Consider the following 25,642-nt stretch of genomic DNA (forward strand, 5'->3'; position numbering starts at 1 on the left):
TGCAGCTGAACTTATGTAACACCAGACCGTAATTGATTCTGCCAGATTCTGTTATTGCTTCACCAGAGAAGACAGTCGGCTTCTTCCAGAGTGCTGTGATCAAGGACCAGCAAAGTATGACCTGTATAAAGTTTCTTTTTTTGTCTTTTAATGTTTCTTGAAGGTTGTGGACGCCATCCTACCTCCTCTGACAACACTGGCTTTCAGCAGAAATGGTAAGAGTGGTGGGCCATTTTTTTAGACAATGAGACAGAGAAGATGTGGGCAGAGAAGCTAATGTCAGAGTGATAGAAGAAAGAGTGAGGGCGAAATGGCAAATAGGAAAGTTGAACAGCAGGTTTGGAAGTATGGCAGCATCCTCAGAGCAGAAAGCTGGGGGCCTTTGCTGGCTTTTACACCCCATTAATTTCCCCTCAGTTCCCATTTGTTATCAAACATGGGCAAAAATGGCAAAAAATAATGTGAGAAAAGGGTGGGTAGGTAGATGGATAGATAGAAAAATAGATAGATGAATAGGTGTGGAGTGAAAATGGATTACAAAGAAGAGGCGCTCAAGCAGCTAACCTTGAATGTTTAAGGTTGTGAACATCTCTGCATTAATGAATTGCAGGGTCTACTGGAAAGTGCTATCACAATATTTCATATAAGTGTTTTGGTTTTGGCCTTCAGTGAGTCATTACAGCTTGCTCTACACAGGAGAAAGTCAGTCATCAGCCTTGAATAATATAATGTCCCTTTTTTGGGCAACAATAATTCCTTGTCATCATGTCATGCTTTTGAGGTCTAAAAAGAGTCCGAGTCCTCCCCTGACCTCTTTGGTATTTCATTATCTTTTTATGTACTATAAATACTGATCAGTCACATCTTTAAAACCACTGACAAGTAAACTCAATACAGTAACACTGATCATGTTGTTACAATGCAAGTATGATGGTAGGAAAGCTTGAGTCCAGCCATTCATGTGGTGGTTTTCTGATAGCCCACTGAACATTGTAGCGAACCAAACACGCCCGTCATGTCAACAGCACTCCTTAATGGCAGGACAGTGCTCCTTGTCACACTGCAAAAACTGCCTGGAGGAAAATGACCAAGACTCAAGGTGTTGATCTTCCCTCTAAACTCCCCAATGTCCCAAACGAATCAAACTTCTGTGAGATGAACAAGCTCGATCCACAGAAACACCTCATAACCCACAGGACCTAAACAATCTGCTGCTAACGTCCTTGTGTCCATGTCCTAATGCGTATTACACAGTATTAGACAGGTGGTTGTAATACTGTGGTTGATTGTTGTATAATATGGCATTAGTGTATTATTCAGTTCCCTGCATAATAGCAAGTGTTTGGTATGGTTTTTGATGTTCTGCTTAATGTGATTATTTCTGTTTATTTTAACTGTCCTAGAAGGAGCCTGTAATAGCAACAGCAATGTCTAGATACTGATCTGGTCAAAACATGCCATTGAGCATCATTTTACTTACTCTGAAAGCATGTGACATCCTAAAGTTTGTTTCTACAATTTGGCATCATTGCTGCCTTTATATCAACAAATCCCCATCACATCTAAAATTATGGTCTAGATTGTTTTTAGTTGTCAAATGTGAGACGAAACTGTTGTTGCATATTATTATCCCCTTGGAACTGAAAAGTCAGTTATGAAAGGAAAATGCATTTGTGTGTTTTTCAGAAATGTTTTCTAATATGTGTTTCTAATAAAGTCTCTGTCGTCTCCTTTGTTGGTGTTTTTGTGCGACAGCTGAGTGGTCGGTGTTTGTTTTGAGAGTTCTGTCTGAACTCAGTCTGGTCCTGCTGGCCGAGGACGGTGATGACCCTGAGGACAATAAGAAAACAGAAAGAAGAGAAGACGGAAGCTCCAGTGGTCAGATTTTATCGCTCATCAAATCTCTGCTTTCGAGGTTGGTCTGGCTCCTTCTAAGTATCATTTTGACAGTGTCTCCGGATTCCCCATTTAGTTTTGGCTTCTGCATCAACAGAGAAGTGTCTCTTTGAACAGTATTTTACATTAGTGCAGCATAACCAAAGAACTGTGATAATACAGTTAGTTTCATGATTGCTCTTCAATCTGGTTCCTGTCCACTGTTTTGTGTCAGTTATCATTTATGTTTCTTAATATTAAAACATTTCTTTTGACTCCCTTTGACAACCAAGACAATGTTGTATGAAGTCTGACCTTGGCTTATGCAGGTAAATAGTAGCATTACACTGATGTTCTAACCAAAACAGCTTGAATACTGTTGCTACTAGGCAAAATACATTAAAGAGGCCCTTTTTTGCACCTTTTTCAGTTCTGTATTTTCATTTTAGGTCTCCACTAGAGTAGTTTTGCTTGATTCACAGTTGAAAAATATGTTACACTGGCCCTTTATGCAGCCCTCAGTTCATCCACTGTCTGAAACAAGCAGAAGTACATGAAACGCCTGTAATAGCAATCAGGCAGTACTACGTTTACATATATTTACCAATAAAACCGCAGTTTGACTTCGTGGGCGTGTTGTGCCTGAAGCAGAGAACCATATAAAGAAATCCACGACGAGCTGACGTTGGCTTAGAATGAAAGTAGAAACAACTGCTGGAAACGTAGCATTCAGTCAGTCTGAAGCCTGAGCTTTTATTCTCGCAGGAATCACTTTTGCCTCATTTAATATGAATGTTCAAAATTCTAACAATAAATATATATGACAAGAAATAAGGAAAAGCACAATAGGTCCTCTTTAAAGCCTTAGAGCTCAGTGAACACAGGTGGTGATGTCAAATCTGAGCTTCAGGAACAGACTCAGATTTCCTGAAGTCAAAACAGGAATACCGAACCATCATAAATTCTGTACTGGTAAAGTTTTCATATTGTGAAGAGATTTTTCACACAGTTGGCAGTCTAGTGAAGGCAGCTACATGTAAATCCAAATAGTAGTGATATGACGATTTGCTGACATCAAAATCCTTCCTCAAAATACGTTTTATGTTCTGCAACAGTTCACTGACATTCATCTGTCTTTAGAAGTGTTTGCATTAAATGACTGTACCTGAAGGGCAGAGTGTATTTTGCAGAAGTTTGCGTCATGGTAGAATAACAAGAATACATAATGGATGATGCTGATGTTTGTGCTGTGCTTGTCTCACTTTTCCTTTACATCTGTTATGTGCATATATAGAGCCTCTTCCAGTACAAGTAATATTTACAACCCCTTTTTTAAAATGATTTTTACCAGCATGGTTGCCTCATGTGTTACCTCTTCTTCTTATTCTGTCCTCTGCTCCTTTTGCCATATTTCCTTATCTCTCCTTCTCCTATTAAAATCCTGGTTCTCCCCTCCCCCTCGCCTCTACCCCTCTCTCCAGATCTGTTCTAGTTTACACTCTGTTACTAATGATCAGAACAGTGCATTAATTATTAACACTACGAAAGCCAAATGTTATACTCAGGCATGTTTATGTCTAGGTACGAGGCTCTTCTTCGTGCAGCAGAGCCGATCCCACTTCATGCACTCAAACTGCTCGTATCGATGACTGAACACAACACTCAGATCTGCAGGTACTGTATCCACAGTCATTCACTCACAACTAATTACAGATACAAAAATGGAGCGACAAAATACCAAAACGCATCTTAATAGAAAGATTAGTAACATGATTTTGCACACTGAAGAGGAGAAAAAACTCTTACCATGCCTGATTACTGAGTAACTGAAATTTTGTATAAGAAATACATTTGTTAAGTGGAGATCCTCTGGAATCCAATATTGTGATACTCTATCCAAGGCTAAGATTTGGTAGCACTGAAGTGCTTTGCAGTCCTAACAGGTGCAGATTCAAATACACACAGGCACATTTTAGGCACGCTGTGTGTAATGTTTTAATGCCAAGGCCGGTGATTCCCAGTTCAGCATTGCAAATCATTCACAGCCGAGCACACATACTCGCACGGATAAATGTGCACAAGCGCACGAAACAAACCCACTCACACTTATAAGCAGTGATTTATTTGCCCACTACAGCATACAGATATTCATGGAGGATCATTTGTTTGTAGACTAAGCTGATGCACCTCCTGAGCTAATAGCAGCACCAGCACAGCTGCACGGCTGATCTGTATTCAACAAGAACCTCTTCACCCTTCTTAAAGCTGCTGTTTTCTACATTAGTAATCTGTTTAGTGACAGACATAAGGTGCTGTATCAGCCGAGATGTGTACAGACTTGACATACTGTGCTGATGTATCTCAGCATAATAGCTGCTCCTGAAGAGCTTTGCTTAAAAATATATTGCTGCCTCTTTAAATATATGACACTAAGACAAAATTATTGCTGGTGTTGAAGTAAGATTCACTACTGCATAATGTGGAAGTAATTCACTATTCTGGAATGTAAAAACATCTCATGAAAAAGCAGTCAGCTGACACCAAAATAAAAATGGGTAATGATGTGTTGCTGTTGCACAGAAAATCTGCTGATTTCCTGACTCACCTGTGTGTTTAGGTGTGTGTGTATATGTGTGTGGTTTCTACATTTGTGTGCTCATGTGTGCGTGTTGATCTTAGTTTGTTTGACAGATGTGATCTGACATTAGCTGTCAGTAAGTCTTGATTCTCTGGCCATCCGTCTTCTCTTTTCAGCTGTTGACAGAGATAGAAAGTGAACCGAAAGGAGGCAGAGTGTGAGGATGGAGGGTGAAAGGAAAGATAGAAAGAGATTAAGAAGGATAGATTGGGAAGAAAGTAACACTGAAAGGCAAAGAAAATGTTGCTAAGGTTGGAGGGTGAAGGATAGAAGGGATGAAGTGCTAATGGATGAGGGAGAATGAGTAGATGTGCATCACTCAGGCGAGAAAAGGAGGCAAAAGGAGGAGAAAACTGGGTGTGATGTCGCAGATTTCATCCACTAAATGATGGAATCAGAGCCTTATTTTCCAAACTTGGTTAATTAGCTGAAAAATGCAGGAATGATCAATATTTGTGGATTACTACGTGGTCACAGAGACTGAAATGTACATAGTCAGGTATTCTATATCTCGTCTATAATTCCTTGCTTAATCTTTCATCTTTAGATACTAAGTATTAATTTACAACAACCACGATTAACCTTCTGTTTTGTCCTTCCCTCATTTATTACCCTGCTTCTATCCACTTATTTTATCTACTTCAGCAATAACTCAATAAATCTCTTATCACTAGTATCCCACTCTCCTTCCATCTCCATCCATTCCTTCCCTCCCGCTTCCAGAGTTTAAAGTTCGTCCTCATAGCTGAATATGCCCCTACTTCTCTTATCAGTAATATTACCCCCTCTCGTCTTCATCCTCCTCTTCCTCCATCTCTCCTCATCCCCCTCTTTCCTTGACACAAGTAGAGTGACGTGAACTTTTCAAATTGGTGTCAGCACTCTTCTCTCTACATCTGTTTTTCTTTCACTCCTTTCCTCTGACATTATTAACAACATTTTACATTTTTCTTTCTGTCTCCCTCGCTCTTTTTCTCTCACCATCTCTAATTTATTAACATGAGTCCACATTTCTCTCTTTCTGTGCCCTCTCTCCACAACTTTCCCTCCATCACTGCGGTTATACAATCAGAAATTAAATTGCCTGGGTCTTGGTTAGATAAGTGTGGCTATGAAGCCAGCCGAGCGGTAATTAGATGGTAAATTGGGGACATTAACGTTGGGAAGGCAGCCTGCTGTCTCTCTCTGCATTATCACAGTCCAGACACACCTTCAAACAACTACATTTACTATGACCTTTAGCCAGAAAACCTAATACTGTGTGGTTATGTGTGTGTTTGCCCATGTATGTTCAGTGTCCTTATGCGTCTGTATTCCAAATGTGTATGGATGTGGCAAAGCCTTTTCACACTTATCAGCCAAGTATTGCTTCGTTTAACTGGATTTTTGTCGTGATTAAGAATCTATGCATGTTCCTTTTGTTTTCTTTAATTATGACCTTGACATAGACCTACATTTCTCTAATCCAAAGAAAAACAGATTTATTAACCACAAAGTGATCATTTTAACACATTAAAAACCTGTAATTGCAAGTAACAGCTTATTTTACTGCTCACAAGTGTAAAAAAAATGCATGAAAAATATTATTAAATTATTTTAAAATTAAATAATATTGTCATTTTGTTACTCCATGGAACACTTTAAATAGAAGTTGACACATTTTTACCTGTTAAAATAAAACATACCACCTTCGTCTTAGAATTTATTATCTTTTTATGATAAATAACAAGGTCCACATGGCATTTCCCAAATCTTCTAGATTATTTTCTACATTTTCTTAGCTTTATTAAGCACTGTGTCTGGCAGCTGCAACAGAATATATGACGAGAAAAGAGCAGCTATTAATCTAATTTAGTGGTTGTCCATATTGGGATAGTTACTGTGGTCTCTGTAATGAAGCTAATTCTGTTGTTTGCATGTAGATTTGATGTGTGACTGATGCAGTGATGGTTTGTTCTATTAGATGTCGTCTGTTGTGCTCTGGTTTGTTCAGTGTCTGGTGTTGTGCACTGTGTCTACTGATATATGGCTGGTAGTTTAAAGGTGGTCCAGTTTATCATGTTGTACCGGCCTGGCCTGTCTTCTCATCCTCTCAGCCTGTCACCTCCCTAATAGGAGGCCATCCATCACATCGACAACCATAAACGCACGCACGCACGCACGCACGCACGCACACACACACACACACACACACACACACACACACACACACACACACACACACACACACACACACACACATTCCTATCATTGTGGGGACATACCATTGACTCCCATTCATATCTAACCCCTAACCCTTACCCTAACCATAACCTTAACCCAGACCAAAACAATGCCTAACCCTAAAGAAACGTTTTTGCACTTTTACTTTTTTCAGTAACAACAACATAGCCAAGAAAACACTGTTTCCCCTCATGGGGACCCAACCGAGGTCCCCACAAGTGACGTTTCTTTTGGTTTTCCTATACTTGTGGGGACATTTGGTCCCCACAACCCCTATAATTACCAGTCCACAAACACACACACACACACACACACACACACACACACACACACACACATTAGCGCATTAAAGGCTTAACATAAGGTATACAGCAAAAATTCTCAGTTACTACAAAGATATAATTGCTGTCCACAGCTTTGTTTCTACAAGCAACCTGCACCCATAGACAGTGACTGTTCTCAGTATAGAAGATGGAGAATGGCGTACTGCTCAACTAAAAAGAAACTTAGCTGTAATTTCTGTGAAAGTTTTACTTCGGTGGTGCTGATGGTGGCGTCTGGCCAACTCCACCAACCACTGCACAACAGAGTTGATGAAGATGTGAATTAATTAATAAGCTCCAGATATGTTTTGCACTCTGAAAACAGATTTACCAAAATATGCATAAATTCTGTCCAACAATTTAATTAATATGTGTTCTAGTAATACCGACTAAAACCAAAAAATTTAAAATAAAAGAAAAATATTAAGCATCAGGTCCAACACTAAGTGCGGACCAAAACACCTGCTTGCTCCAAACAATCCCAGTTTATTTTGCGAAGGCTGATGGTGAAATTTTAGTGCAATTTTGTGGAGAATATGTTCTCAACACACATGAAAGGTGTCGCACATGTATGATTTTCAGAAGGTTGCAGGACTGCAGCAAAGGTAATCAGCTGAAACAAGCCGTCGACACTAATTATATGTCTATAAGAGGACAGAATTTAAGATATGCAGTCTATACAGTAAAAACGAGGAATTTAAAAACATTTCTAACAGTGACCTAAGATGACCATTTGCTGTTTTTGCTGATCAGATGCATTTCTACCTGTGCATCTAACTGTTATTAAATGAAAATATCTCCCTGCTGATACACCATCATGATAAGCTGGTTTCAGGAGTGTCACATGAACTAAAGTTCTGTTGCTGTTTTATCTTCTACCTTTGTGATGAGGAGAAACACAGTGTTTGCTGCTGAGAACTTTTTTAGACAGTGTTGAATCAGCTTGTTTAAATACATGTTTCCATAGGTTGTCTAATGCCTGCTCAGCAAGCTATAAATCATAGTTAGAGTGAAGACAGATTTTTAAATTAATGGACAGCCTTTGTTACCTTAAGCATATTAGCACCTGTCTGATTTAAACTAGCTTTGTTCCAATTACAGCCTCGATGCTTAGGTGCTTTCTAATGCACACAAACACATAAACAAGATGTGTGTTCATACATGTAGACACTCCAACCACACAGTAACCGAATGAAAGAAGCTTAATCAGTAAGTTCACTGAATGTCATTGCTAATATAGTCACCCCTTCCTTTCCCTCCCTCTCTCTTCTACTCTCAGCTTGCCGTCTAGTTTTTCAATGTGGATTTAACCACATTACTTATTTCTTTTCCCTCTCTGCTTCCCCCTTTCATTCATTTGTTCCTCCACCTCTCTGTCTTCTTTGCCCAAATCTTCTCCCTTCTTCTCTAATCTCCTCTTTGCAAAATGTAATCTTCTCTTACTTCATCTTCTCTTTAGCGCTCATCACCTCTCTCCATGTCCTTCCCTCTCCTCCCTTACCTCCTCTCACTTCATCTCTTCTCATCGCTTTTCCTCTTTTGCTCTTTTTTTCTCTTCCCAATTCCACTGGTGCCAGACAGGAGTTGTTGTAGTAGAACTCCAACGTTAATGAAGATGAAACAGCCTAGTGTGTCTGCATGTGTGAAGAATGTGTGAATACATTAAATTAATTCCTCACCCTCATTTTCCTGCCGCTGTCTCATTGTGTATTTTGTCTCCTTTTCAGGTTGATCAAACATACTGGGATCCTACCAATAGTCTTTCAGCTCATTATGGTAAGAAACCAAACTCAATTAGTTTGCATTGAGCCAATCCTTAAATCAGTCAGTCAGTCAGATATTAAATAGACTTACAATCAGCTAATCAAATCCACTTTTCACAGTTTGCATTTTTTTATGGCAATTCTGCCCCATCTTACTACAGCTCAGTTATACTATGTCTAATTCCTTCTCTTTCCTCTTTCACTTGCTCCATCTAACCCTTAAAGATGTATTTATGTAAATTAGCCTGAGTGGTGTTGACCTATTAGAGGGCTGGTGTAATTGACTGGCAGGTCAGCAATAGAGAGGAGGAAGGGTTAATAGAGTGGGAATATGGACTCCGCTATTAAGAGCTAACACACAGACACACAGCACTTGTCAGTTATCAGTGAGGCATAACAGCGTTTCCAGTAAACAATTTATTTCACCTGACCCTTTTTGCATACACACAATCTAACACTCTCACCAGCACCATACAGACTGTTTTCAGCAAATCAGAACACTGGTGCTGCAGCAAACAATTTTGACTTTACACACACACACACACACTTACACACACACACACACACACACGCACGCACTTAATAATCAGTGTTCTGCTTGGCTGCCTGTCCAGCCCCGACTAGCTGATGCAGAATGTTAAACACTGTTATCCAACGGTCTGATTAACTCGTCTCCTGATTGTTTACTCCTGTCTGAACCGGTCATGTCTGGATCCATTAACGCTGTCTATGTTGCTCACATATGGATTGATTTATGTTGCCTGAAACTCTCTGATGTGGATTGATTACACCTGTCGCTGGTGATCACACTTGTCATGGAGAAACACACCTAATTGTATTTGTCCAGATGATGAAGTAGTTCTGCTTCAGACATGAAAGGACCTCAGGATGCTGGCTGGGCCAAGGTTCTTAACTGGTTGGTTGCTGCGCTTGAGGAAGCTGAAGACTGTTCGGAGTGGACTGTTGCAGTCAAACTCTGATACGATACATACTTTAGATGCACTACTTAAACAAGTTGAATTTTCTATGAGTTAAAGTGCAAGTTAAACATTGGTTTACTACTGCACATTGCCAGGTTTATGCTTTCTGTGATGTACTCTACAATCTTTTTTATGGGTTATTAGTCCATAAAGATGAAAAGAGATTAGCCTTGTCATTTGTTGTTGCTGACAGGCAGGTTGTCCTAGGCGTGAACTGATGTCATTGTCTTCAGCCTCAGGCAACTGCACATGATGAGTACCAGCCAGGCTTATCAGCCCATACCCAGATCAGACTGATGTGCACAGACCCCGCAGGCAGAGCTGATATATCTCAGAGAGGATCAAATAGTGAAATGGGGGCAGGAGGGGGAAGGAGAGGAGAATTACTATAGGAGGAAGGAGAAAAGATTTGTAAGGAGGAGGAGAAAGAATGAACAGGAGTACTGGGAGGAGTAGCAAAGAAGATGGGAGAAAGAGGAAGAACAATAGTATTACCTGTTTAATTTTAAAAATCAATCCATTACTGCAACTATATGCTTAGAAATCATTTAATCTTTTGCTTAAATTATGTTTTAGCTAAAATTGTCCATTGGTCACATTTTTTACAACAAAATATTTTCTTATTACATACAACATACCATTCTATCAAATCAGTTTGCTGTGTTCTTGTGTATTTGTCAGTAAAATGTGTCAGTAACAACTTTGAAAATTAAGTCCATGAAACACTGAAAAGGCCGTGGTAGTAGATTCCCTGATATCTAATACTAACTAGAAATGCCATAAGCCTGCAAGACCTACTGAACTGCTCACCAGTGATTTGACAGGACAAATATGCATTTTCTATGACAAAATGATGATCAAAAAAAAGATCCATGCTGTGCACATTTTACTGACAAAAGTAGTGTTGGAACACACCGTGGCACCATGCGCTCCAGAGCATCATTTGATAAGTACTACACTGCAGAAAGTAGAGTGTTGTTATAAAAATGGTGAGGAAAAGGCAATTAACAATAGAAGAGAGACAGACCATCATACCACTTAAAAATGTAGTTCTTTCCTACAGAGAAATTGTGAAGAAGTCAAGATGTCAGTGAGTAGAGTTTTCTTCGCCATCAAAAGACACTCAGAAACTCAGGAAAGTCTGGAAGAGCCAAAGTCATAACAGGATCAGAAGACAAGCTTCTGAGAGTCAACAGCTTGGTGATAGGCGGCTAACAGGACAACAGCTTCATAGTGGTCGTAGTAAGCAAGTCTCAGTTTCAACTGTGAAGAGAAGACTTCGAGTTGCAGGTTTGGCGGTTCAAGTTGCAGCAAGAAAGCCATTGCTTCAATGTCAGAATAAGACAAAGCAGCTTGCATGGGCCATGAAACACCACCAATGGACTACTGAAGATTGGAAGAAGGTATTATGGACTGATGAATCAAAATTTGAAATCTTTGGTTCATCAGGCAGTTTTTGTACACCATCTAGTAGGAGAAAGGATGGTCCCTCAGTGTGTGACATCAATTGTCAAACATGGAGGCGGAAGTGTGATGATCTGGGGCTATTTGCTGGATCCAGGGTCGGTGACTTGTACAGAATGAGAGGTACCCTGAACTAGGGTTGGGACGATACAAAAATTTTATGTCACGATACATGGAATAAAAATTATCACCATAAGTAGGGTTATCGCAATACAAAATTTATGGAATAATTTGCCACATTCACGTCATCACAGGTGATTGAAATTCAGTGTGGAGTCTTGTCACAAGACTGTATTCAAACTAAATTTTTTTTTAATTGTTGATACTTAATACTTAATATTATTTACACTTGTGCCTCAAAGAAATTGTCCTAACATATGTTGCCATGAAAGCATACCCCAAGAAAAATGAATGTTTTATAATTATTTGGGACAAAATCACTGACTTTGCATTGCAAAATTTCTGAGTTGTATCATGATATTTGACTTATATCATGATATTTGCCTGTATCACGATAACACGATAATATAAAAATGCCACGATACGATTATCGTGGGACACTTTTATCGCGATAGACGATAATATCATGTATCGTCCCAACCCTACCCTGAACTGAAACGGCTACCACAGCATTCTGCAGCGCCATGCAGTACCCTCTGGTATGTTCCTTGTTGGTTAGAGGTTCATCCTACTAATGACCCAAAGCATGAGTCCAAGCTACGCCAGAAAAAAAAAGAACAACATGGTATGGTAAGCTTGAAAACATGGAGTGGCCAGCAGAGTCTCCATAGTTAAACCCCATGGAGCTACACTCAACAAAAATATAAACGCAACACTTTTGTTTTTGCTCACATTTTTTTTGAGATGAACTCAAAGATCTAAAACTTTTTCCACATACACAATATCACCATTTCTCTCAAATATTGTTCACAAATCTGTCTAAATCTGTGATAGTGAGCACTTCTCCTTTGCTGAGATAATCCATCCCACCTCACAGGTGTGCCATATCAAGATGCTGATTAGACACCATGATTAGTGCACAGGTGTGCCTTGGACTGCCCACAATAAAAGGCCACTCTGAAATGTGCAGTTTTATCACAGCACAATGCCACAGATGTGGCAAGATTTGAGGGAGCGTGCAATTGGCATGCTGACAGCAGGAATGTCAACCAGAGCTGTTGTCCGTGTATTGAATGTTCATTTCTCTACCGTAAGCCGTCCCCAAAGGCGTTTCAGAGAATTTGACAGTACATCCAACCAGCCTCACAACCGCAGACCACGTGTAACCACACCAGCCCAGGACCTCCACATCCAGCATGTTCACCTCCAAGATGGTCTGAGACCAGCCACTCGGACAGCTGCCGAAACGATGGGTTTGCATAACCAAAGAATTTCTGCACAAACTGTCAGAAACCATCTCAGGGAAGCTCATCTGCATGCTCGTCGTCCTCATCGGGGTCTCGGCCTGACTCCAGTTCGTCGTCTTAACCGACTTGAGTGGGCAAATGCTCACATTGGATGGCGTCTGTCCACAAAGGTTCACTTATGTTCACAAGGGTACACGGGATGGATCCACCTAAGTTCATTAGGGCCTGTGCAGATTGTATGCTCTGCAAGTGCTTCAACCGTGCATGTGCCAGAAAAACAAATGTTACTCAAAACAAATTCTTGTTTTGTGGAGAGTCTACAAAAAGATATTCTCCATTATCCACACCTTTATAATTCTTAAAGAGTTGATCTGAAAGTGCTGTTATTAGTATATATCTTTCATTGACAGTGTCCAAACACAGTGGAAATTCTCCAGAAATCCTGTGCTATGTCAGTCCACTGTGCCCAGCACACCCCTGGAATAATCACATCGACATTTGCTGAAGACTAATCCGTAAATACCTGCCTATATCCTATAAAAAGCACAAAGCCACAGCCAGCCTTCCAGGAATATCCACCAGAGCCACATTCAAAACATGGGGCTATGAGTCTGTGTATAGACTGATGCATACACTATAGTATGTCTATTTTGAATAGAACCGCGCCTCCTTTAAAAGCGTGCATTGGTCTGGGCACGGGATTGTGGAAACCATGAATTGGTCTTAATTGTGTCAAACTCAAAAGGAGACAAATTTAGGCAGAAAAAGGTTCGGCAAATAGAAGAAAAACATGAACAATTCAAATAGAAAAACATTAATAGCTAAGTTTCCAGTGTGGCGTTTGAGTGCAATTACATGAGTTTGTATTACCTTCAGTATGTTAAAAGAGTTCATGTTATCAAATCAAATTTAAAGCCAATTTAATTGTCATCAGTAACTGTGTGTTTGTGTTTTCAAAGCACGTCAGTAACTCTGACTGATGCCCCACAAGGACGCACACACAGAGTGTTATTATTTGTGTTGTGATAAAAGTCAAGTATAAATGTGGCTTCATTCAGCATGAGTCATCATAGTGTTTGGAAGTTTACTACCTCTCCTCTGTTTGCATTTTCTATTTCAAGTCACTACTAGTGTGATGTTTGGTTTTATCTCTTAAAAAGTGCTTCACAGAAAACCTTCAGCTTTGGGCTACATGTAAAATACAAAAAGGTTAAGGTCATTTGTAACCAAGTTGTCCTGTCTTTTTTTCCAGGACAACAACAGTAATGTCACCAGTGGGGTGGTCCAGAATGCAGTCGTCTTGCTGTGTAATCTTAGCGGAGACTCAGTCATGGATCAGCACCCACTGTATCAGCAAGGTACAGTATATCTACATGGTTAATCAATGAAAAGAGGGAAGAAACAACTTTCCTCTGATTTAAACCATTCTTCCATGCATCTCTTTCATTTTTTTGCTGTTCCTTATACTGGTACTATTATTAGTGAGAGAGGTTAGTGAGTCCTAGAGACCCGTCTGTCATTGGCCCTCCTGCACCTCTGCACATTGTGTTGGTATCAGGTGTCTCCCCTGCTTGCATTAGTTATTGTTCTGTTAGTTGTTGACATCATTTCTAGCCCTCCCTGCTGCAACGTAATGCTTATTCAGGTCAGAAACCCTGGCTCTGTGTCTGTGTGTGAATGTGGCTGAGGTATTTGCTTTTTGTCCTTCAGCCACAGTGAAACTTAATGATATTAGAATTTCTTGCCAATTGCAAGTGATTCCAGTGGATCCACGGGGAGGAGTCAGATTTATGTTGTGTGGCCTTTTAGAAGTACATTTTCAGGAGTTAATTTAGACCCATTGCAGCACAGAAGAGTTAGTTTGGGATTAGGACTTTAATTAGAAGGGAAGAACACTGAGGCACAAAGCCTGAGCATGTATGGATGCAGCCCAAATGTAACATTACAGAATGAAGGCAGTAAATTAACAATGCTTGCTGCTGTGTCTCTGTGTGTGTGAGATGTGTGCATATGCAAATGTGTTGGGACCCACAGTTCAACAGTGTAAATGCAACTCTCAACGGCAATGAAAACACAACACAATAATACTTGCTTTCTCGAGTTTCTATTTAGACTGTGGGTTCATTTCGCTCTTCTCTCTCCCTCCTTTCTACCCATCATTTTGTGTCTCTTTCTGTCCATCCTTTCGTCAGTACACTCCTATCTACTATCAACCCCTCCTCTCCCTCTGTTTCCATTGGGTCAGCAGTGCGGCACTTCAGTAGTCAGCATCATTATCATCCAATCAGCTCTCTTCTCAACAAGAAACTGTCAACCCAGCACTAATACTGGCCTGACAATTAACGCTATCTCCACTCCTCTCTTTTCCATCCTTTCCCACTCTGTCTCTTCTTACTTTGTTTTTCTCCTCGCATCCCTCCTTTTCACCTCCTATCATCCACTTTTCCAGTCTGCTCGGCCCCCATCTCGCACCCTCATTTCCTTTCCTTCCTTGTCGCTGTTCCCAATTTTACCCTCTTCCCTGTCCTCTATTTTGGGCTCCTCTTCAGTCTTCTCTTCTTCTCTTCTCCTTTTCCTCCCTTGTTTTCATTGTGGTTCGCTCCAGATCAGTGTGGCGATGGCAAGAAGGAAGGGAGAGGGAGAGAACGAGAGAAGAGGCAAAGGGAGGAAGCGTGTATAATTGGCTTTTTAAGGTGTGACAGAGAGAGGAGGGGAAGGCTTGTGTGTGCGTGTGTGTGTGTGCGTGTGTGTGTGTGTGTGTGTGTGTGCGTGTGTTTGTGTTGGGAGGCGCGAAGAAATAGACAGTGAAGAAGAGCAAAATAGGGAGGTGGGTTTTTTGTGCTTGTGTGAGTGTATTTGTGCTTATGTGTAAAACAGAGAGATGTGTGTGTGCATGTGTGGATGCAGCAGTGTGTGTGTGTGTGTGTGCATGTGTGGATGCAGCAGTGTGTGTGTGTGTGGGGGGGGGGGTGCGCAAAGAGAGAGAGAGGAGATGAGGTTTATAATTGGGCAGATTTGCCTCCGACTGAGATAATACCCCCTGGGGAATGAAGACAGAGGAAGCAGAGAGAGAGACAGAAAAAGAGAGGAAGAACAGAACAACAGAAAGAAAAAGAAGATGGCAAAAAAACGCATGGGAGAGAAGAGAGGGAGGATGATAGAGGCAGAAAAGGGAACGAGGAGGTAAAAAGGGTAGCAGAGAGGTGACAGAGGGAAGAATGGATCCACCAAGAGAGAATGTGGTGGATTTGGAATGGAAACAGAGAGAAGGAAAGAGATGATAGAGGAGAAAATGGTGGTTAAAATGAGTGGCAGATAGTGTGTGAGAGAAGAGGAATAACTGGATGTGATCTCTACATAAAGTTCTGATCACGGATAGCCCAGTTTTAATTTGAGAACAAGTAGCAGACTAACGGAGAAAGTCTAGGTTGTAATCTGATTATATACGCATTTGAAGCCCAGGGCTCCTCTACTGAGAGTGAAACTGAGACCCATTTTGTAGGAAAACTGACAAGCACACTGCATGATTTAATAAGAAAATGGACACATCTAGAGTATGTAGATTATCCGAAACTCAGATTCAGAAGCCTTCACTCCCTGGGAACCCTCTCAGTTTGGTCCTGAGCCGAGGTGCTGACAAAGTGTCAGTTAATTAAAGTACAGTTGTCCTTTAATTAATTAAAGAAGTCCACAGGGGCTCAGTGTGTCTTCAGAATCCTTGAAGGTCTTTGAGGTTCCTCTCCGGGTTTAATCCGTCACCAATTCTTGTTCTGTCTCTTGACCTTCCATAAGAAACTCACAGTAGTTTTTCAGGTAATTGCTTCTGTGCCGCTGTTATCTAGTTTCTGTGGAATTTGCATCTATAAATTGCCATTTGAAATTGGTTTTGGTGATTTCCCCAAACAGAGTCTGAACAAATTCTATTATGGCTCTTTCACACTGTGTCCATATGTGTCCAATCAATAATAATACCCCCTAGCATAATTTATACCACCAAGATCTGTCTTCCATATTAATGTTTTCATATTAACCAACACCCAGGAGGTCTCTGGACCGACAGTTTTGCATAATGGAAATCGATAAAACACTTTTGACAGTTAGTGTCAGATGTTTTGCAGTGTGTCTTAAGTTAGCATTCCATCTCTGGACACCAGTGAAAAAATATTGATTTGTAAACATTTTGTAATATTAAGCATTTTGTTTTACAAAGAACATCCTAGTGTGAATCATCAATCACAACAAAGCACGCATTTACAGTTATGACAGAATGTGTCAATGTGGTGGTCTTTACCTTTACCCTAAACCTAAACACAATCTTGACCTAACTTTGTTTTTTGGTTCCATAAACTCAGTCCAGTCAGAGCTTAGTCTTGGGGCTGATAGATCAGGGAATGTTGTTTTTGCTACAATCATATGGGATATTTTGGAAATACACAACCTGTATTGGGGCTGCACAGTGGAATAGTGGTTAGCACTTTCGCCTTGCAGCTAGGGCTGGCCCGAATATTGTTTTCTGGCTTCCGAATATTCGGGCCCTATTAAAGACGAATATCCGAATATTCGTTCCGCCCCGTAATGTCCGGGGGGGGGGGGGGGGGGGTACGGAGTCTGTAGCAGTCTCATCAGACGCTGGTTTGTTCTTCAGGCAGCGCTTTACACCTCGCTCGGCTTTGCCACCGCTGCGTCTGGATTCTGTGCTGTGTGCCAGTGAAGATGGAGGCTGAGGTGAGGCTAGTTTGGGTTTCTCGTTTTGTTTTCATTAAACTGAAGAATTCACAAACAGCAGAGGTCTTCGGCATTTTGTCTTGTGTTTATGCAACGAAGTGAAGCGTGACGTCAGAGTCGGCAGCCACCCGGCCATTCGGGTGGTGTTTACAAACACGAATGGAGGAGCCGAAATGATCCGAAGAACTCGGCGGGATGAGCCGAAATGGGCCGAAGGCGCAGGGAAGAGACGAGCTCCGAATATTTTCGTCTGGGGGGAGGAGGGGGTGATCACATAGACATATGTGTATATGTTATAGACATATGTGTATATGTTTATGTGATCACAGGACGAGATGAGCCGATATGTGCCGATGTGGGCCGAAGGCTGAGGGAAGACAGTAACGCTGCATATACTTTCCCCCGGTAACGTCCGACCAGGAGGGGCGGGGGGCGGGGGGGTTGGGCGAATATTTGGATAGCAAAATTAATATCCAGATAGTGCCGTAGCGAACGAATATTGGGATATTCGGGATATTCGGGTCCAGCCCTACTTGCAGCAAGAAGATCACCGGTTCAAATCCCAGGGTGGGCCTGGGATCTTTCTGCACGGAGTTTGCATGTTCTCCCTGTGCACGCGTGGGTTTTCTCTGGGCACTCCGGCTTCCGTCCAAAAATATGCTGAGGTTAATTGATTATTCTAAATTGTCCGTAGGTGTGAATGTGAGAGTGATTGCTTGTCTGTATATGTAGCCCTGTGACAGACTGGCGACCTGTCCAGGGTGTCCCCTGCCTTCGCCCGAGTCAGCTGAGATAGGCTCCAGCCCAAATCCCCCACCCCCCAAGGAGGATACAGTGTATAGACACTACCTGTATTGTCCAGGTCTGTTTTTGCTACATATTTTTAAAGCAGATAGCAATCTTTTAGCAACATTTTTGAAACTATCTGTGTCGTTATTCTCCTGTCGAGGCTGTTTTCTGTTTATGCCTAAATCCTTAATGCTGAGTTTACTGCAGAATGCATTGGGAGTGGCCACCTTTAGTAGCCACAGGCTGTGTCTGGCTGGGGACTGACAGGCTTTTAGGATCTTATTAACATGGAAAATCATTTAGATATTCAGACTTGTTAAGCACACACATGATTTGATCACAGCATGTCATCACTATGTCTGTTAGTGAACACTAATTGATTTATGTTAACATGGCAAAAATCTCGTTCTTGAAATCATGTACATACAACATGAACTGAATGAAAACTGTCTATTAATCATATGTAATCAGTTTAGTAGAGGTTTTTCTCTCCTCAGAAAACTTTACTTCTTTGCTTACAGTAGTGTTCTGAGCCTTCCATTCTGTTGATTCCCAGTAGAACTAATTTTACAGTGGTGTATAAATAGATACTACTGCAAAGCATTGTAGGATGTCTATTTTTAACCAAGATAAAGTCAAAAATGCCAAAATAGGACAGCATAGTGATTTACGCTCAGAAATTATTCACTCGGCCTTAAATTGAAGTAATATTTGCGCATATGTGACATTTTTATTTGTACTTTTTAGCACAGACTGAATGAGTCTGCGAGCTGCTGCCCCCTGAATACACTTATTTACATCTGCACCTCCAAGTAAACACATTTTTGTCGGTCAAAGCAGTACTGCTTATTACATTTCACACAAATGCACACAGACAGAACTCATACTGGGATTTCTGCCATACAATGAACACATTATACTGAAATATGTAGTGTTTGTGAACAACCTTTCAAACAGCAATTTCTGCCAACTTAAGAGTCACGATGTGTGATGTGTGCTAAGATACTATGCACATGTTCAACCACACTTCGTATTTTTATTCTGTTTTCTGACTGGAGGAGTCATTATCTCAGCAGCTGACATTAATATTTAAATTATTTTTCATGGAACTTTATGAATTATTTGGTCTTTGTGCATTAACAACATGCTATTGTCTCCCTACTGTCAATAGTTTGGACAGTTTAATTGGAAAGTGGTTAAGAATGTGAACTTTAAAGCAACCACTTACTTTTATTTATTGTAAAGAAACATGCAAAAATTTAAGTTGGGTGCTGCAGCTGGGAAGACCATACTTGTCCTATGACTTTAAGGGTGCTTTCACACCTACGCCTTTTGGTCCGCTTAAAGCGGACTGGAGTCCGCAACACCTGCAAGTACGGTTCATTTGGGCTGGTGTGAAAGCAGACCAGATTTTTTTGGTTCGGACTAAAGAACCGGACCGAGACCACCTTCTGGAGGTGGTCCCGGTCCGCTTCTATGTGAACTCCAGTTCGGTTCGCTCCTGATGAGAACACAAACCTATCTCCATTCGGACCGGCTTGATGCCGCAGCAGACTTTTGGTCTACGGGAGCTTCCGTAGCAAAATGAATGCGAACTGAACCAGTTGAAAATAGCAACATTGTAACAACTTTTGGGTCCAAACGAACCACTCTAACGGACTAACAGGTGTGAAAGCACCCTAAGATGACTTTATGGATTCTGTCACCTAAGAGGAAAGGGTTTTTTTTTTTTTACAGCCTACAAGCAAAAGAGGAGAATAAATAATGGTTAAAAACTCTGCATCTATCTGAAGCTGAATAGAGACCCTGCTTTGCCAGCGGTGATTTCTATCAAAATGTCTCTTTTGGTTCAAGGTTTATATATATATATATATATATATATATATATATATATTGCTGGGCTTTAATCTGTAACTTCATTTTTCTCACCAGTCAGTCAAATGTTTGGCATTATACGGAGGACTGACTTGGTCCAATCTGTGAGAAATATCATTGACTCGGTTAGCCACAGTGTGTTAACTCACCAAATATGTTCTGAGTTGATCCTCGTTAAAGAACCAGTCTTTGTGTCTTTATTCTGTGATCAGTACTATACAATACAAGAACTTCATTTATCCCTGAAAGGAAATTCAGTAATGATCAGACATCTTTTGATGAGACAGCAGGAATAGTGGGTACATGTATACATTTATTCCATAAGAAATAAAAACATTTTAAAGTCAGCAGGTGGTTTGATGAGCATCAAGTTCTGCCAAAAAATTGAAAATGCTGGATGCATTCAGGAACAGTATTTGATATGTTGCACATTTTCCTGGAAGCAAATCTGAAGAATAGAGACTTGAGTTCTTTGAGAAGGAGAAGCTGTATTGTAGTTTACCTATGATAAGCTCTTCGATTACATATTTTCTTTACCTTTGTAGCTAATTTCAAATTATTGTGTCACGTGACCTTCATAGTAGAAGTCAGCCAATTACTGTCCAGACCACTTACTAAGTCTGATATTCAGAAATTTTTCCTGTTCATTTCTTTAAACCAGTTATCGACAAAATAAATTCACTCAAAGATGCTTCACTTTTACTGTGATTCAGTCTCCTCTGATTAGTTACAAGTGACAGGCACTGGTGGCTACATGTTGGAAAGTTCTTTTTCAGTCAGACTAATGAAAAACACAAAAGTGCTTCAATAAAGTTTTGGATTGCGTTTGTGTTGTTCAAAATTTTGACATCATTTTTGTTTTCACTGTGAACATATGTGAGTTTGAAATATCTGTCTCTTTGATTGACACCCAGTTTTTAGGTACGTTGTGAACAATTTAAGGATTGTACTGTGTAACTTAACTGAAATGCCAGTTGAGTGTTGACTGATTATGTGTAAAGTTGAAGTATAAAAACTGATTTATTGGTCTGTTTGCGCTGTATTGACTCTTCTAGTTTGGTGTCTCCTAATAACCACTGATTATTGGTGGCTGAAGTGTCAGAAATGACTGTTTATAGTGATGTCAGCTTTTCCCAGCAAATAGTAACAGAATCATTTTATTAACATATACATGAGCAACTATCCGGGACAGAGTTTGCATCTAAGTGGGGCTATATTGTCAGAATGCATTAACAGCAGAGGAGATCTTTGTTTGATTGAACCATCCAAAGTAGAGCAGCCTGTCTAATTAATTATGAGGCTGTTTGACAGAGTAACAGTATGTCTCACTGACAGCAGGCAAGCTAAATAGCTTTCTAGTGTCTGCAGTATTGCACTTTCACTTATAAAAATAAACACATCTACATTCTAAATAAAGATCTGTTGAAATAGGAAAATAAAACTTGCCGTATTTTCCCCAGTGAAGACAATGATTTAATACATTGCTGTTTAACTTTTTCATGCACAGAAATGGAAATGAAGGACAACTCTGAATTCACTGACGAGTACTAGAGCAGTGTGCATTTGTTGGAATACATGCGAGATGTCAACCTAGTCCAGGCAGAATATATTTGGTGTTCACTTACAGAGACGTGTAGTGTAACTACATCACAGGATGGTTACACAGATCGAGCTGCAAAATGCGGAGAATCTTCTTTGTCATGTTAAATTTAATGTGCAGCAAAACATGGGTTTGCACTTTAGTAAGAGCTATTTATTCACCGCGCTGGAAGAGTTGCACGTTGCACACTGACATCTTTCTAAGGAGGGGTGAAGTGAAGGTAGAGGGAAATAAATGAGATGAAGAGAAGAACCAAATCTGTTGCTGAATTAACGTGTAATTGAGCCGTTGTGTTGAAATCAATTTTTTCACAAGAATAAATTTAACCCTGCATCTTTCAGTTTCTGGTTGAATAGTTGAAGTTAATATTGAGCTCGTTTTCTCTGCTCAGTGTTGACTGACTGAGGAGGGAGCATGTCCTCTCACAGGGGCTATCGATCCACTGTGTAGCTAAACCAACATCTGCAGTCACAGATGTTTTCTGAGGCTCAGCTATAATGTTATTCTTTACGCCTGCACGGACGTCAGAGAGAGAGTGAGATGTGTTGGTTACTTTGATTGATTACAATCTATGATGTTAGTATTATTTAATAAATGTTCTTGTGAGCTGAACTGATTATGTTTGATATTTTAGAATGACTATGAAGACTATATGTTTTCTAGTGGGATTTACATTTTATAATTATGATCATGTGTTTAGGATCATAACCAGCATACCTAGGACTCTGCTCAAACACTAATATCCTACTCTGCTCACAGTGACAAGCTTTAATATTAGAGTAATTCAGCCGCACACGTTTAAACCAGATTCTGAAGGAAAATAGTATCATGGAAACCCTCACACTGCTAGCTAACAGGATTAGTTCTTTAGATTTCTTATGTATGAAACCCACAAAGTCTGAATCTGTTTTTGAGAATGTCATTGATACATTATAGTTTTAAGGTGGAAATACTCAGTCATGACATTGACTGCTTTTTCGGTCATTCTAGCAATAAAAATACCTCAGGGGCATGTTAAAAGATACAATAAATTTAGTATTTTCACCAGAGAGTGACTTTAAATCACCAAAAACCAATAAACACTTAGTACTTTAGGAACATCCTTTCTGGTTCTGTAGTTTTCATCAGCTCCTCGTGTGATTGACCGTGGAAGAACTTGGCAAAGTTGGACACTGCCTGCTTTGGTAGTTCAGCTTCGGTTAAGGTTGATCAAGATACTGCTCTTGCCAGGTTTATGTGACTGTGTGCACTGTTTACTGAAAACAACAGAACACAAAATTAATATCTTTGAAAGACCACCAGGCTTGAGCTCGGCAATGATACAAGTCAGCTCCCTGTAACAGTGCTTAGTTAAAATATAAGCTTCTCCTCCAAACATGTTTTTCTCCTGCACAGGGCTTGTAGAGGTGGTGGTGAGCATCTTCTCAGAAGCTGCACTGGTCCACCTGGATGGAGAGGGGCATGCTGGGAGGAAGGTCAGCCATTGTGTGTTGCAAGCCCTTTTGGAACTGCTTCACAACATCCTGAAGAAAACGTCAGCCGTTGTCCGCTTCGCACTACAGGTTTGATCTTTCAAACTCTACATTATGTAGACATGTATATTATGCAAAAAAATAAAGGAAAAAAAGGTTTGACACTCACCATCGTCAGTGTGGTAGAGCTGTGAGTGGAATCGGCTATTTTTTAGGGCTGACCCGAATAGGAATTTCTGGGCTCCGGGTATTCGGCTCCGATCAATTATGAATATTCGAATATTCGGATCGGTTCGTTCCGTCCGACGGTGGGGGGAAGTCAGAATATTTGGATCTCAAAAACATGCAGTGGTGGTGTATTTATAATAAAAAAAAATTTTAAAAGAAATTTGAAGGAGCGGTGGCTAGGATTTAGGAATGGTGGCCCACCACTCCTAAATGAATGCAGAGGAAACAGTGAAATAAGAACAAGAAACTTTTTCCTGGTAACAGAGCAATTTTGGATCAAATGAGTGTACTTGGCAATAACGCAAGATGACTTTACTATCATGATACAGGCTGTAATTAAAAATACCTCAAAAGACAAACTAATGCAAGCCCCTTCTTCACATTCTTCTGTAGCATTTAATGTCATTAAGGACTTTATGTCTGGAAACAATATCAGCATCTTATACACATGTGGACAAAATTGTTGGTACCCCTCAGTTAAAGAAGGAAAAACCCACAATTCTCACTGAAATCACTTGAAACTCACAAAAGTAACAATAAATAAAAATTTATTGAAAATTAAATAATCAAAATCAGCCATCACTTTTGAATTGTTGATTAACATAATTATTTAAAAAAACAAACTAATGAAATAGGGCTGGACAAAAATGATGGTACCCATAACTTAATATTTTGTTGCACAACCTTTTGAGGCAATCACTGCAATTAAACGATTTCTGTATTTGTCAATGAGCGTTCTGCAGCTGTCAACAGGTATTTTGGCCCACTCCTCATGAGCAAACAGCTCCAGTTGTCTCAGGTTTGATGGGTGTCTTCTCCAAATGGCATGTTTCAGCTCCTTCCACAGATGTTCAATGGGATTCAGATCTGGGCTCATAGAAGGCCACTTTAGAATAGTCCAACGCTTTTCTCTCAGCCATTCTTGGGTGTTTTTGGCTGTGTGTTTTGGATCGTTGTCCTGTTGGAAGACCCATGACCTGCGACTGAGACCAAGCTTTCTGACACTAGGCAGCACATTTCTCTCCAGAATGCCTTGATAGTCTTCAGATTTCATCGTACCTTGCACACTTTCAAGACACCCTGTGCCAGATGCAGCAAAGCAGCCCAAAACATTACTGAGCCTCCTCCATGTTTCACCGTAGGGACAGTGTTCTTTTCTTCGTATGCTTGGTTTTTGAGTCTATGAACATAGAGTTGATGTGCCTTACCAAAAAGCTCCAGTTTGGTCTCATCTGTCCAAAGGACATTCTCCCAGAAGCTTTGTGGCTTGTCAACATGCATTTTTGCAAATTCCAGTCTGGCTTTTTTATGAGTTTTTTTCAGCAGTGGTGTCCTCCTTGGTCGTCTCCCATGAAGTCCACTTTGGCTCAAACAACAACGAATGGTGCGATCTGACACTGATGTACCTTGGCCTTGGAGTTCACCTTTAATTTCTTTGGAGGTTGCTCTGGGCTCTTTGGATACAATTCCAACGATCCGTCTCTTCAATTTGTCATCAATTTTCCTCTTGCGGCCACGTCCAGGGAGGTTGGCTACTGTCCCGTGGGTCTTGAACTTCTGAATAATATGAGCCACTGTTGTCACAGGAACTTCAAGCTGTTTAGAGATGGTCTTATAGCCTTTACCTTTAAGATGTTTGTCTATAATTTTTTTTCGGATGTCCTGGGACAATTCTCTCCTTCGCTTTCTGTTGTCCATGTTCAGTGTGGTACACACCTTTTCACCAAACAGCAGGGTGACTACTTGTCTCCCTTTAAATAGGCAGACTGACTGATTATGAGTTTGGAAACACCTGTGATGTCAATTAAATGACACACCTGAGTTAATCATGTCACTCTGGTCAAATAGTTTTCAATCTTTTATAGAGGTACCATCATTTTTGTCCAGGCCTGTTTCATTAGTTTGTTTTTTTAAATAATTATGTTAATCAACAATTCAAAAGTAATGGCTGTTTTTGATTATTTAATTTTCAATAAATTTTTATTTATTGTTACTTTTGTGAGTTTCAAGTGATTTCAGTGAGAATTGTGGGTTTTTCCTTCTTTAACTGAGGGGTACCAACAATTTTGTCCACGTGTGTATCCAATATGCTTACAAACACTATATACTATACATACATATATTATTACATAATTCCAGATGTGACACCAGCCCTCACATGGAAATCTCTAAAGAGCCTCGGTGGCTGTTTTGTAATATTTGTCTAAGTTGCTGTAAACATGCATTAGTTTATTGGCTTCATCATGTCTCACTGGCCTCATAGGTTCATGTATTTCCCACATTGATTCACCATTATTTGCCATTTTCATCGCTGGTGAGT

The 25,642-nt window shown here is 40.3% G+C and overlaps 2 protein-coding genes across 3 annotated transcripts in view; one reads left to right on the forward strand and one right to left on the reverse strand.

The window, feature by feature from the left end:
• The window catches only part of LOC110966537 (trafficking kinesin-binding protein 1-like), a 165,709-nt gene that overhangs the window by 122,508 nt on the left and 17,559 nt on the right, over positions 1–25,642 (reverse strand). The gene's annotated exons all lie outside the window — the stretch shown is intronic.
• ulk4 (unc-51 like kinase 4) overlaps positions 1–25,642 on the forward strand; it is a 104,667-nt gene that overhangs the window by 57,801 nt on the left and 21,224 nt on the right. For both annotated transcript variants that reach the window (XM_022190426.2, XM_051957419.1), the window contains exons 28-33: positions 164–215; positions 1,756–1,915; positions 3,457–3,549; positions 8,787–8,835; positions 13,886–13,991; positions 23,018–23,184. In XM_022190426.2, coding sequence (XP_022046118.2) covers positions 164–215; positions 1,756–1,915; positions 3,457–3,549; positions 8,787–8,835; positions 13,886–13,991; positions 23,018–23,184 — 627 coding nt within the window. The remainder of the gene's footprint in view (positions 1–163; positions 216–1,755; positions 1,916–3,456; positions 3,550–8,786; positions 8,836–13,885; positions 13,992–23,017; positions 23,185–25,642) is intronic.

The sequence above is a fragment of the Acanthochromis polyacanthus genome, chromosome 12, assembly GCF_021347895.1.
Source record: "Acanthochromis polyacanthus isolate Apoly-LR-REF ecotype Palm Island chromosome 12, KAUST_Apoly_ChrSc, whole genome shotgun sequence".
Classification (NCBI taxonomy): domain Eukaryota; kingdom Metazoa; phylum Chordata; class Actinopteri; family Pomacentridae; genus Acanthochromis; species Acanthochromis polyacanthus.